The 13,612-nt window shown below is 46.9% G+C and overlaps 1 protein-coding gene across 1 annotated transcript in view; it reads right to left on the bottom strand.

The window, feature by feature from the left end:
- The window catches only part of Ttll11 (tubulin tyrosine ligase like 11), a 227,083-nt gene that overhangs the window by 42,396 nt on the left and 171,075 nt on the right, over positions 1-13,612 (bottom strand). The window contains exon 8 of the mRNA XM_028754738.1: positions 3,928-4,170. Within this exon, the coding sequence (XP_028610571.1) occupies positions 3,928-4,170 (243 nt within the window). The remainder of the gene's footprint in view (positions 1-3,927; positions 4,171-13,612) is intronic.

Below are 13,612 nucleotides of genomic sequence, written 5' to 3'. Positions count from 1 at the left end.
ACCTTTGAACATCCTAGGCAGCTTCTTGGGAAGAAATGAGTGTGGGGCAGATGTCACAGGATCTGTCTCCTCATGTATTCTGACAGTTCCCCACATGAAGCTCAGCTAGCACTTCAGTCCTTTAGGTTTTCAATGGAGACTTCTGTGTCATGGTGCAGAAGCTGGGCTGGCCTAGAGCATTTTTGCCTTTGCTCTGGGAAGTCCAAGCTGTGGACATGTCATACAAATGAAGTGCACAGCAGCTTGCCCACCTCACTTTTATCCTTATGTGCTTCCACAAGCCTTCAGATCAGGATCCCCTATGTTCCACAGCTCAAATAAGAATCATCAAGAGGCAGAGAACGACTACCTAGCTATTTGACTTCTCTTTTTCACTGTGATGAGATAGCAGTATTTATACATTTTAAAAGAAACACACACACACACACACGCACACACACACACACACACACTCACACACAATCTCTAGGGACCAGCAAGATGACTAAAAGGATAAAGATGCTTGCCACCAAGCCAGACAACCTGAGTTCAATCCCTAGTATCCACATGATAGAAGGAAAGAACTGACTCCTGAAAGCTGTCCCCTGACCTCACAGGCATGCTATGACGTATGTGTACCTAAACTCACACACACAAAAGGAACAAATGAATAGAAATAATACAAAGACTATTTCCCGGTTCCCATGTAACTAGAAGTAGCCAGCAAGATGGAGGCAGATATCACTGCATACAGCAACCAGGGTATCTTCAGGACTCTAATTCACCTGGTAGAGATTTGTGCTATTACTCCCTCTTCCTTCTTCCAGTGTAGAACTCAGCCACTGTGGCTAGATTTTGAGCAGCCATCTTGTGACCATAAGGAAATCTTGAATCCATCAGGACAGATTTAGTATGGGGTGAGCAGAAATGAGGTGGGACACTTGTGATCTCGTGGAGTCTCTGACCATCTAGAGCTCCGCTGCTGGCTTTTCTGTTCTAAGTCACTTGAAGTCAGCATCCTCTGCTGAGCATCCAAGGCAAGCCCAACAGGAGGCAAAGGCTCTCATTTGGCAAACAGCTCCCTTGATCTAGGCCTTGGACCAGGTGTTTTCTGACATATTATACCCCAGACTCATAATAATACCGCAGAAGGCAGGAATGTTGCTCACATGAAGGAACTGGGACTTAGAGCGTAATGGGGGATTTTCCAAAGCCACACAGCCAATGAACAATACATACACTTGGCTGCAAAGCCAGGACTGTTAGACCCCAAAGCTTATGTCATTCCTTCGCCCAGACTCCCACCTTTGAAACTAATGCAATGCTCTTCTTGAGCACCCAGCAGCCAGGACTTCAGGTTAACTTGGGAACAATGGCTGCCAAAACTTGGGTTTGCCATCTTACCAAGAACACCAGACCACTGGTGGCAGTCTCCATAAACTCTGCCTGGAGAAACCTTAGGCAAAACATGGCTTCCAACTCATTGCGTCTAATTATTTGCCTTAGTGAAGCAAACTGTGAAGAGTGTGGCTTTGAGACACAGGGTAAGTATGTTAAAACCAAGGACAAGAGATGACAGCAATGCTAAGGCCTGTCAGAGACTTTTCGTTTTGAGGTGGCAATGCCACAGAGAACAGCAAATGAGCAATTCCCTGCTGGAGTCAGGCCATGTTTGCTGAAGTGATCTAGGGTCAGTGGCTTGGCATGGCTGTCAGGTTTGTACCAGAGCCTGCGCAGGCCCTGACTCTCTCTCTCCTCCCCTCCCCTCTGTGTGTGTGTGAAAGAAGAGAGAGAGTTTATAGAATATATACATTTTTATAACATTCTTTAACCATTAGAAAGAAACTAATATTCATCAATCATTTGCCATATACTAGATGCTTGTCTGTGGTCCTGATTAATCCTATACAACACACACACAGACACAGACACAGACACAGACACAGACACACACACACACACACACACACACACACACACACACACTATAGGATAAATACTCCTCCCCAGGTCTATAGGATAAAGACCACAGCTCCAGGGATAGCAATGAGCTTGCCCTAGGTTTTTATGGCTGGTGCACTCTCCTGTGTTGCCCCACAGTGTTCCAAAGGGTGGAGGCACAATGAATGAACCATAAAAGACGGGCAATGAGAGGCAACTGCTCACTTTGTAGGTTATAGCAGAAACCCCTTCTTTATGTTTTACCTTTAAAATTCATGTAAGTTTTGTATAGTATGCATTATAAACATGTTATTTTAAAACTAGAACAAATGTACTATATCATGTATTAGATTAATTATTGAAGTTTTTACTCCAGAAACTCACTGTGGAGTGAGATGCCTTTGTGAACTCAGCCACAGCCAGGTTGTTCCCACTGGGAAAACACACACTAAGAGCACAGGGCTGGTCAGAGCCCTAGAGCAGTTTCTACGAGGTGTTTAAGGCCCTGGTTCAGGGTAGCTGCTGTGTTAGAACAGGGTTTGAGGTTGTCGCCTGTTCTAGTTTCTAATAGAATCCTCTGACCAAAAGCAGCTCAGGTAAGGGAGGGGTTTATTTCCTCTTACACTTCCAGGTCACTTTCATCAGTGGGGGAAGTTGGGACAGGAACTCAAGGAGGAGCTTGATGCAGAAAACGTGGAGGAAGGCTGCTTGCTGGCTCTCTTACTGGCTTGCTCACAGGTTCCAGCTCAGCTAGCTTTTTAATACAGCCTAGGACCACCTGCCTGGGGATGGTGTCCTCTACTGTGTGCCAGACTCTGCTGTACTCATTAATAAGCAAGACAATCCTCCACAGACTTGCCTACAGGCCAATCTGATTCAGGCTTTCCTCTCAAGGGACTTTGGGTTATGTCAAGTTGATAAAATTAGCTATGGCATCCCCTGAGGACTCGTGTGTTGGAAGCATAAACCTCTTGCTATTGAAGAGGTAGCATCTTTAGGAGGCGGAGCCTGTCACTGGGCATGTGCCCTGGGAGGGCACTAGTTCTTGTGGAAACCTGAGCTGTTGTGAGAACGAGCCTGACTCTTACCTGCCTTCTGGCATCCATTCACTCTGGCCATGCTCTCTTTCTCCTACACATGCTTCCCTGTGATATTACTTACTGCCATTAGACACTGACCGAAGATCTAACTAATGGGGCTACTTGCTCTGAGTTTAAGCTGCTAAAGCTACTGTAAGTTATATAAACCTCTTTTCTTTATAAACTTATCCAACTTCAGGTATTGTGTCATAGCAACAACAATAAAAATGACTAGTATGGTAGCACACATTTTATTTTGGTGTGTATGGGTGTGTGGGGATGGGTGCAAACACCTATGCATGTGTATATGAAGTCTTGAGGTTGATTTTGAGTGTCTCCCTCTACTTTATTCTACCTTATTTTTGAGACAGGCTCTTCATTGAACCAAGAGTTTTGTACTTTTGCTAGATTAGCTTGCTAGCAAGCTCCTGTCTTGCCCTGTTCCCCATCCCTGGTGTTGGAATTATTATTGCATGCTGCCATGTCTGGCTGTTATGTGGGTGCTGGGGACATGAACTCAGATCCTCATGCTTGTGCATCAACAGTTGTCTCCTATTGAGTTACACAACTGTTTGTTTTAAACAATGAACCTGTGGTTTAAGTGTCATGGTTAATGTTCATCAACTCATTTGAAAAGAGTCTCAATATGCCAGGATCTCTATCTCTGTCTCTATCTGTCTCTATCTGTCTCTGTCTCTGTCACACACACAGACACACACACACACACACACACACACACACACACACACACGGATGAAGACTCGCGGGTCTATAGGATTAGTGCCAGCCCTGAGGTGAATACAGCCCCAGGATATTGATTCAATTCTATGGTCTCTCAAGAGCACTCATGGGCCATGTGATCATCCAGAGGAGTGAGTAGGCTCCACCCTCTCCAAAACTGAAGCTGGAGGGAGCTGGTCTCACTAACCTTATGAAGGTCCTAAAGCCAGTTGGTCCCAACTTCATCGTCCCCTTGATTCCCAGGAATCGGATGAACAAGTTAGCCATCCTGTCCACCAGGCGCAGGTAGTTGAACTGCTTGGCGTACTTGGGGAACACCTGCTTGAGGCAAATGGAGGGCAGATGGGCTTCGGGGTTGGAGTCCGAGTCACCGGCCAGCTCACAGTTCAGATCTTCCTTTGAAGTGAAAGGCTTCTCCACCTGCTGAGACCTGAAATACACAAGGCACTTGTGACTACTGCCTGCCTCCAAAGGCTTCCTTCCCTCTGGATGTACAATCAGGGACTGGCATTTGCTGCTAAAAAAAAAAAACTGGCTTTTGAATCTTTCAAGGCTCACACAGCTTCTGCAGAAGGAAGCCAAGGCTTGAACCAGGGCAGAGCCAGGACTGGAAACACCGGATTCCTCCGTCCCGCCAGCCTGGCTTCCAAGATGGGAGACAACCCTCCACTCTGCTCATGATTCAAGGGAATACTCCATTGTGAGCAGCCTGGGTCTGACTTCAAACTCCTACTTATGGGTAGTAATTGAACAATTAAGAAATAGAAAAATCTCACTGAGATTTTTTGGCAAGGAGCCATAGGCTCAGTTCAGTGAACAACTTGGGAAGACACTTTCATTCTCTCGTCCCAGGGACACAGATGCTTTTCTGTCTTAACTACTTATTTGGACCTCATACAGAAACATGATGAGAGCTTTGTGACTCCTTAGCCTGTGCGTTTTATTCTGAAATTATTCTGATAATCAAGAAGATAAGCAGCTACAGACTTTTACCTTCCCACCTCTAGCTGGGAATGGTCCCCTCCCCTTCCCTCTAGCATGATGAAGCACTTTCCCTCATCCACAGTCTGTGTCCTCATCTCCTTGGTGTGTCATTACCAGATATCGACCAGTTACCCAGGTGGGAAAATTCAGAATAAATGCCAACTCTTCCTCTGTCTCCATAGTCAATGTTACCTCTCTAGTTCCCACAGCAGCACCACAGGTCGGGGTTCTCTCATTCTTCCCTGCTTGGACCAGAGCATCATGTGTCTTAGTCACTGTCCTGTTGCAGTGCAGAGACACCACGACCACAGCAGCTCTTATAAAGAGAAGCACTTAACTGGGGTTGGCTTACAGATCAGAGGTTTAGTCTATTATCATCATGGCAGGAAGCACGACAACGTGCAGGCAGACGAGGTTGGAGAGGTAGCTGAAGGCTCTACATCTGGATTTGCAGCAGCAGAAAGAGCAGGTGACACTGGGCCTGGCTTGCTTCGGAGTCTTCTAAGTCCAACCCCAGTGACACACTCAGCAAGGCGACACTTCCTAACAGTGCCCCTACGGGCTTATGGGGCCATTTTCATCCAAGCCCCCACCCCATATTTCTGGCTGGCCCCAAACTTACCATGTAGTCCAGGCTGTCCTAGAATATGTAATTCTTCTATCACTTTCTCCCCAGAGCTGAGATTACGGGCATGTGCCACCTTGTGTAGCCAGCCCCATGGCTACCAGCATACCATATTGGGTACTTCCTCTCTGACTCTGCCTTAGATGCTGGCCTCTTTCTAGGGCTTCATCCTGGCAGTCCTGTTTTCTTCCCAGGCTTCCTTGTTTCTAGTTCCTTACTGGCTAGGCACTTCCAGGCCTTGAATGCTACCCCTCTACCTTGCTGTCCATCAGTTGGGTCTGGAACCTAAGGGTCACTGCTCTTGGGTTCCCACCTCCCTCTGTCACTCACTGCCCCTCTCTCGACTTTTCTGACTCCCCTCCCACCCAGAACTAGGACCAAGATAACCATCTGCCACCTTCTGTGACCATTCCTAAGACCATTCCTTGAACACACTGGGCATGGTCAGTAAATCCCACGAAGATCTGATCCAGGGAAGTTCAGTGCACATCTCAGGGTGCTAGGCTCTGTCCAGACTACCTCTGATGTCTCCTTGGTCATACCAACGATATCTTTCACATCCCATTCTGCTCCTTGGACACATCTCTCAGTTCTCTACACACTGCCGTGGTTCCCAGGACAGTCCCTCAGATCTCCATAAGCACTGAGGGCACGAGTCAGCTCACTTCTACAGGATGTGGTGTGTGTTAGGTTCCTGGGTGCAGGGAATGGGGAGTGGGGAGGCAGTTTTCATTAAATTTGTTGCACTTTGGGGGAGGGGGTTGAATGAAAATGGCCGCCATAGCCCCATAGGGAATTGGCACTATTAGGAAGTGTGGTCTTGTTGGAGTAGATGTAGTCTCTCTCCTCTCTCTCTCTCTCTCTCTCTCTCTCTCTCTCTCTCTCTCTCTCTCTTTCTCTCTCTCTCTCTCTCTTTTCCTGCTGCCTGCAGATCCAGATGTAGAACTCTCAACTACCTCTCTAGTCTGCCTGCATGCCACCATGCTTCCCATTATGATGATAATGAGCTAAAACTCTGAACTGTAAGCCAACCACAACTAAACGGCTTCCTTTATAAGAGCTACCACGGTCATGATGTCTCTTCACAGGAATAGAACTCTGGCCAAAACACTTTGGGAATTTGCTTTTGGGGGTGTGCTTTTAATGACGACAAACTGACAAGAAGAGTGTCAGAGCCATGATGCTTCAAATCTCATTAAGTACCTGGAAATGGGAAAGGAGATTGGGAGACAAAACCTTGTCAAAAGCTCTGCCCAAACTGTCCCAATCTCGTACCAGCCCAAGGAGCCAACCTCCAGGAAGACACGAGTAGAAAGTTCCAGAAGGCCTGGTCACAGCTTCTTTCAAGTGGATCCTAACTATGGACTCAAAGCAAGGACGGGCAGGAGAACAGAACCAGGACACAGTGAAGGAAAATCTCTTTAAAGTTCAATGGCACGGAGGGTCTGGGTTGTAACATGCTCCCTCCTGCGAGTGTGCAGATCCAAGTCCTCTGGAGAGCTGGATATTCCTGGGATGTGTGGTTTTCCTTCAGCAGAAACGGCTCTGTCACTGTCACCTTGAACTTCAGACAGTAAATAAAAGTCCAGTGGTGGTGGTAATTTTTCACATGAAATGAAGTGTTTTCCCCAAGACAGTGGTAGAAAGAGAAATGATGAGGGAGGGGTGCAAACTGACACTCTTCCCAGAAATCAGCTCTTAAATCAGAAGAAGAGTCTGTGGCTTTAATTAGAACTGCTCAGGAAGTTTGTTAAGGGGAAGGTTGGGAAGTGTGTAGTGTGGCCACTGGAGGGATGGAGCCAGCTCAGGAGGACTCAGTCAGCAAGCCCTCCCGCCCCAAGCAGTCATCCCCTTTGCTCTTCCAGCACCTCTGAGGAGGAGCCTGTGACTGCAGCCTTGTTCCGGGAAGACTGAGGCTGAACACAGCATAACATTAATCTCTGAGTGAATCAGGATTACAAATCAATTCTCTGGCATCTCTATGTCTTAGTACACCCTTATTCTGAAGCACATTATGGTTCATGTGGGGGCTACAGAATTCTGAATAGTATTGTTTAATTTTTGAAAGATCTTTTTAAAAAGAAATCCATTGCCTTTTACTTTTTTAAAAGCAAGGTTTTGTGTAACAGAAGCTGAGGGTGAGCTCAAACCTCGGATCCCCCTGCCTCCACCTTCCCACTGCTGGGATTACAGGCTTGCATCACCACATCCAGATTTACATGGTGCTAAGGATCAAACTCAGGGCCTTGTGCAGAGAGCCTAGGCAGGCTCTCTGCCACCTGAGCCGTATCTTCAGCCTGGAACTTTATGTTCCAGACAATAATTGTAGACCTTTGGAGAGAAGTATAAAGGAATCAAAATGGTTCCTAATCCCACAATTTAAATGTAGACACTAATAATGTGTAGATGTCTGTATTTAGAGTTAGGGTGACAGGACATGTAGTTTAAACTCTTTTTGCACATCCTGGGTGTATTTTTCACAGACACACACATAGTCTGTATTAAGCAAAACTATACTGTGGTTATCAGTTCCTCCTCGGTTAAAGATTTAGTGGCTACATGACTTGCTGTTTGCTTAGCAGAGCCAAGCATCCAGCCTCCTCCCTGGGTGATGTGCCTCCCCTCCCGAGTGTCAGATGCCATGCTGTGTTAGCTGTAAGTGGCTTTGGAGATCATTCCATCCAGGGATATTTTTTGTTCTTCTTGTGTGGAGCATACACAGACGCAGCTACTTAAAACGTTTTAAAGTGTACAGTTGAGTGGTATTTAGAAGGCTTTCATGAGGCTTTATCACCACGGCTGCCATCTAGTTCCAGAACACTTCACAACAATGTCATTTCAGAGAAGAAATCTTAACCCAGGTAGACAGGATTGGACCTATGTAGCAGCAGGCTGTTCAAGGCAGCGCAGGTGGAAGCCTTTGTGGGACCTGCCATGATGATGGGGACATCACCACCGCCTTCCAGCATGGTCAGGCTAGACAGGTCTTCCTCACGTGACTCTGGAGGACCAGATGTCCCCTTCCAGAGACACCTCTGTGGCATCTGGCATCTCGCACTGCCCAGCATACACCTTTCACCAGCCCTCCAAGACACTGTGCGCCTCCGGATGGCTGCCCATTTATGTCCCATTCCAGACCTGGAACTGCAGCTTCTGGGGGGAGTGGTTTTCCTCACCTGGGACACACTAAAGATGCAGCTGATGTACAAGAGGAAATAAAAGGATGAGCAATGGTGTCTTTGCTGGAGATAATTGCAATTATCACACCGAGACCCAAGCCATCACAGACACCGTAAAATCCTGTTTTTATTTAATAGCGTTTTAATGGAAATGTGAGGCTTTTGGAATAAAACTGACTGGTAAAGAAAACATAAATCAAGCTTACTAGTCCTTTGGGATCGTTTCGGAGGAAAAATATGAATTTGGTATATCCTTGATTCATTAAAACAGGAGAAAGAATCCTGGAATGTTTTTATCTATTATCATTTTTCAAAGTGGAATTCGTTTTCATTAAAACTCTTGTGAGAAACCACCCCTCTCTATTTTGTCTGGAGACCTCACTGCTAAAAACTCATCACCAATGGTTGGGGAGCCGTCTACGTGTCAATAATTGAGCTAACCAATTTATCTCAGAAATCTCATTTGTTTCCAATAACAGGTCTCTGAAGTAGGTGGGAACCATTCCCTCTACCCACAGAGAAGCCAAGTGACACTTGTCTAAGTCATTAGATCAGCTGAGGGGTTAGCATTAATTGTGGGGCCACCTCCCCCATGCCCAAGCTGAACTCACTATATGGCCCTTATGCTTATTTGACTTAAATCAAACCAGAGACTTCTTCTGTATAAGCCATACACAGCCCTGGAGATTAACAAAAATGGGGAAAGGTGTATGCCAAGATCAAATCCTAGCTTCACAGGGGTTGCTTAAATTCTCTCTAGAGGAATAATTTTCATCTCTTGTTAAGTACACCTTCAATCATTTTCCATTTCTGAGAGACTTACTACACACTGGTATGTTCCAGGTGCCTTGGATGTACAGGTGGGGTGGACAAAGTCCCATGTGACTGAGTGGGGACACGGAGAGGGCAGTCTGTACATGAATTGACTCACACTGGTCATGCCCTGTCCAGTCAAGTCATGTCATGACTCCTTAGGCAGACACTCCTTAGGCAATGTGGGTTCTGACTTCTAGAGACATTTGTTGGATTTAGGAGTGCAGGAAAATGTGGGAGATTTTAATGCAAGGGAGGCAGGATCAGAACTGACCACAGTGAAGGCAACCAGCTATTAGCACAGATTATTGATAGAGAAAGAGATTAGAAAACTCCTGGAATACTCTAGCATTCAAGGGAGTCCAACCTTTGGGCTTCTCGGAGCCACATGGGATAAGGAGGAATTGTCTTAGGGCATACATTAAATCTAAGTTGTTCAGCTCATAGCCCATCTAGGTCTTGAGTACATACATATCTTTGATTTTTGTGACTTTGTGACTTTTGTGATACGATGTTACATCTACAAAGTTCATACTTGAGACTCACATAATAGAGGTACCAGAAAGATAAAAATAACCTCATGATGTCTTAAGTAAATTCACACTTTTGTGTTGGGCCACATCCAAATAGCCACTATGGGCTGCACGGAGCCCTTAGCCCTGAGTTGGATACCCCTGATACATAAGCCATCCTGAAAGTGGGCTCCTTGGACTTGCTGCATCCCTGTCTCCTGGAACTTGGTGGAAACGCACACTCATGGATGCCAGCCCTGCCATAGAAGCTTTCCATGGGCTGGACCAATACTTTGGGAGGTTCAGACTCAGGGTAGAGTCTGAGACCCTATCTAGACAGCAGAAGAGGAGATCTATCTAAACCAGGAGCACTGGGTAAGCATGGGACCAGGAAGCTACTGCAGGGGACTCTTTAGGCAGACATTGAAAATAGAGGATAAGGAGGCAGAGAACAGCCAGATCACATGCTCCTGCCAAAGCTGTGACCAGGCAGGATGCCCTGGAGCCTAAGGGTCTTACAGGAAGGAGGGATGTAAGCAGGCCTCTTTCTCTGCTGTTTGGTACAGCCCCTCCATCACTAGATTTCAAAGCACATGTACTACACCATTGCTCAATGAAGAAATGCTAACCACGCACCACGGAGTGCCTTAAATTAGGACCACAGCTAATTTAAAGTGTCTCAGGATAAAGTTTCTAAAAATAAGTGTAGCTATCAGAAAGCCCAGCTCTGTCACTTGACAAATCTCTGCCATGACACAACCCCATTTGCTTGACGGGTAATATGGTGCAATTTGAACAAAAGGCTTAGACTACGGATGAGCCAGGCAGAGCAGGCAGGCGTTCCCAAGGGATGAGGACAGAACTTAGGAAAGTCTCTGCTTGATACATTCAAGTCCACTTAAGAGCCAAAGCCAGGCTTGTGATGGTCCTCCCTATCCCTCTTCATGCACCGACCCTTCTCTCCCTGAAACCAAGCCTGTCCACCCCCACCTCACTTGATCACCTTCTTCTGAGGCAGGATGTAGCCTTGCCTGCAACAAGCACACTGACGATGCCATTACTGGTGGCCAGTAACTCAGCAGGTTTCAAGTATGTACTCTACATAAACGCTCACAAAATGGATGTCACATTCCTACTTTAGAGGAAGGGGAACCAAGACACAAGAAGACAAATCAATTCATGGTGGAGCTAGGATAGAAAAATATGCATGTATATCTACATATACGTATACATGCAAGCAAAACTAGATTCCATGTGAGGCAAAACATGATAGTTTAGGCTCCATTTTAGACAATAGGGAAACGTGTTCAGAAAAGCCAACTACTTTGCCAAAGTCTCTCAGTTATTAAATTTGAGCCCAGAACTGTTTAGGGTCAAAACTGGCACTTTCCCCTCATGTTCTCAGTGGATCATCAATGCTCAGCTCAACTCGGTTTTTTCCTGTTATAGTTGTGGAGAGAATCTCTTACTTTATGAGGTAAGGAAGGCTTAAAGGCACAGCCTATGCCAGCCAAAAGGGGGTAATTGGCTAAGGTCAAAATTCAACCTTTCTGTGGGGCACCAAGATAAACTATCCGCTTCTCTGTGACTTAAGTGTGACTTTGGGAAGCGTCCATTGCTCGGCTGGATGTAGTTGCTCCATTTTGTTTGCCAAACAGATCAGCATGTTACTCTTCCATCCAGAGCTCTGTAGCTCAGGACACAGGATGATGAGTTACTCTTCCATCCAGAGCTCTTGTAACTCAGGAAACAGGACGTTTGTGGAATGCAAAGCAGCGAGGAAGCCGGAGGCATCAGCCCCATCTCTGTCCCTGCTGTGGGATGCTCCACGGAGCCATGACCTGAGCTGGCTGCCTGAGTGCGTTCTCGCTTGGCCAGACAATGAATCGGCAGAAGGACAAACTCGAGGACGCAGTATTATGGCTGCTTCCCCAGACCTGAAGGTGAGTCTTTTCAGAGCTGGAGAGCCCTTTAGGGGTCGCTGGGCCCAACCCTCTCATTTTCGGTTTCCAGATGAAGGATCTGACAGCTCATTTTCTACTGGTTTCCCAATGAGCTTCTTTGTTGGCAGAGTATTATCCGTGTCATGTGCCTTCCCTCTTGTCCATTTTTCTGACTATATTGCAGCACAGTCAATAGATAAAATGTTCTGAGTACAGTGCTCAGGGAGCCCTGATACTGTGGCTCCTCACTGGAGGGACATGGGGCCTGGTGATCTGGATAGTTTAGGGTACAGATGTGGAGATTGCTGGAACGGTTTCATCTGCTCTGCTGCTTGAAGCTTTGTGACCTTCGGCAAGTCACGTAACCTCAAATCCTTATGTAAGACATAGTAATAATGGTCCTTGACCCTCAGGCCTGGTGTAAATAACAGTAATTGGAAAGAATGGAGCATGCTCTTAGCACAGTGCCTTGATACCAGTCAGCTACCTACCCCAATCACCTGGTGTTTCCTACCGCAGAGGACTTCCCACCTAGTCACCAGCCAACCCTGGAGAGGCAAATGGTCACTGGGGAGATCCCAGGGGGATTTGGGCTCCTCCTTCATCTCCACTTCAAATAACTGGACACAGGATTGTTCCCCACTGCTCCAGCCACTGGGACAGTCTCATGTCAGGCTGCCTAGGCCAGTGAAACCCGTCCTCCTGTCCTAGCCTAGGCTGTGCTCCATGGGGCCTCAGTGAGTGAGTACTCCTTACCTTATGTTTCAGTTTCGGATCAGGATTACTGCATCATAAAAGTCCCGTCCTGATGGAAGCACTGCTCCGCCCTACCCCGCATTCCACAGAGACGCACGGGTTAGAGGACACCAACAATGATTTGCTTCATTTTGTTTATGGAGTAACTTAGGGAAGAAGCCAAGTCTTTGCTTGAGGGGAGACATCTAGTGAGAGGCAGAGGCAAGGCCCCGTCTCCATGGTCCCTTGTTCAGTGTCTTTAAATGAACAAAGGGTTGGGGCACCCAGTTGAGCTCGCACACCATGATGGCCAGAATTCCAAGTGAATTCTGGGCTCTTTGGACAGGAGGGAAGACAACGCTTCCCAGGCTTCACTCTTCTCTGGAACCCAGAGAAAATTCTTCAGAGTCTGAGCTTGAATGGTGTCCTGTCCTCAGGCATGCTGGGCCTCAAGTCCTCTGCTCACTGCTGCCCCCCTCCGACCCTACACTCCTCCCTTGGCAGATGTGCTTCCCCAGTCACTCCCGTGTTCCAGCTTTTCTGTAACTCTTCCCACAACTTTTGGGGAAAAAATTATCATTTTTTTCATCTATAACCTTCCTGACATGTACATCAACATACTCTTTCCTGTTGCCATAGTCTGTTTTGGTTTTTTGAGACAGGGTTTCTCTTTGTTGCCCTGGCTGTCCTGAATCTCAGTCTATAGATTAGACTGGCCTCGAACACAGAGACCCGCCTACCTCTGCCTCCCGAGTGCTGGGATTAAAGCGGGTGCCACTATGCCTTACTCACGATCACATTCTTGATCGCTACCAACACTGTCATCTTCATTGTCACCATAACCACTTTCTCCTTCCCCTTCTTCTTCATCACCATCACCTCCACTCCCACCACCATATTCTTCACCATGAAGCTCATCACCGCCATCGTGATCACGGCTACCACCGCAATCACATCATCCTCATCACCGCCATCGTGACCATGGCTACCACCGCCATCACATCATCCTCATCACCGCCATCGTGATCACGGCTACCACCGCCATCACATCATCCTCATCACCGCCATCGTGACCATGGCT

This window comes from Grammomys surdaster, unplaced genomic scaffold (assembly GCF_004785775.1).
Source record: "Grammomys surdaster isolate TR1022 unplaced genomic scaffold, NIH_TR_1.0 126035, whole genome shotgun sequence".
Taxonomy (NCBI): domain Eukaryota; kingdom Metazoa; phylum Chordata; class Mammalia; order Rodentia; family Muridae; genus Grammomys; species Grammomys surdaster.
The sequence above is the reverse complement of the archived record's forward strand: the minus strand, read 5'-3'. Positions and strand labels throughout refer to the sequence as shown.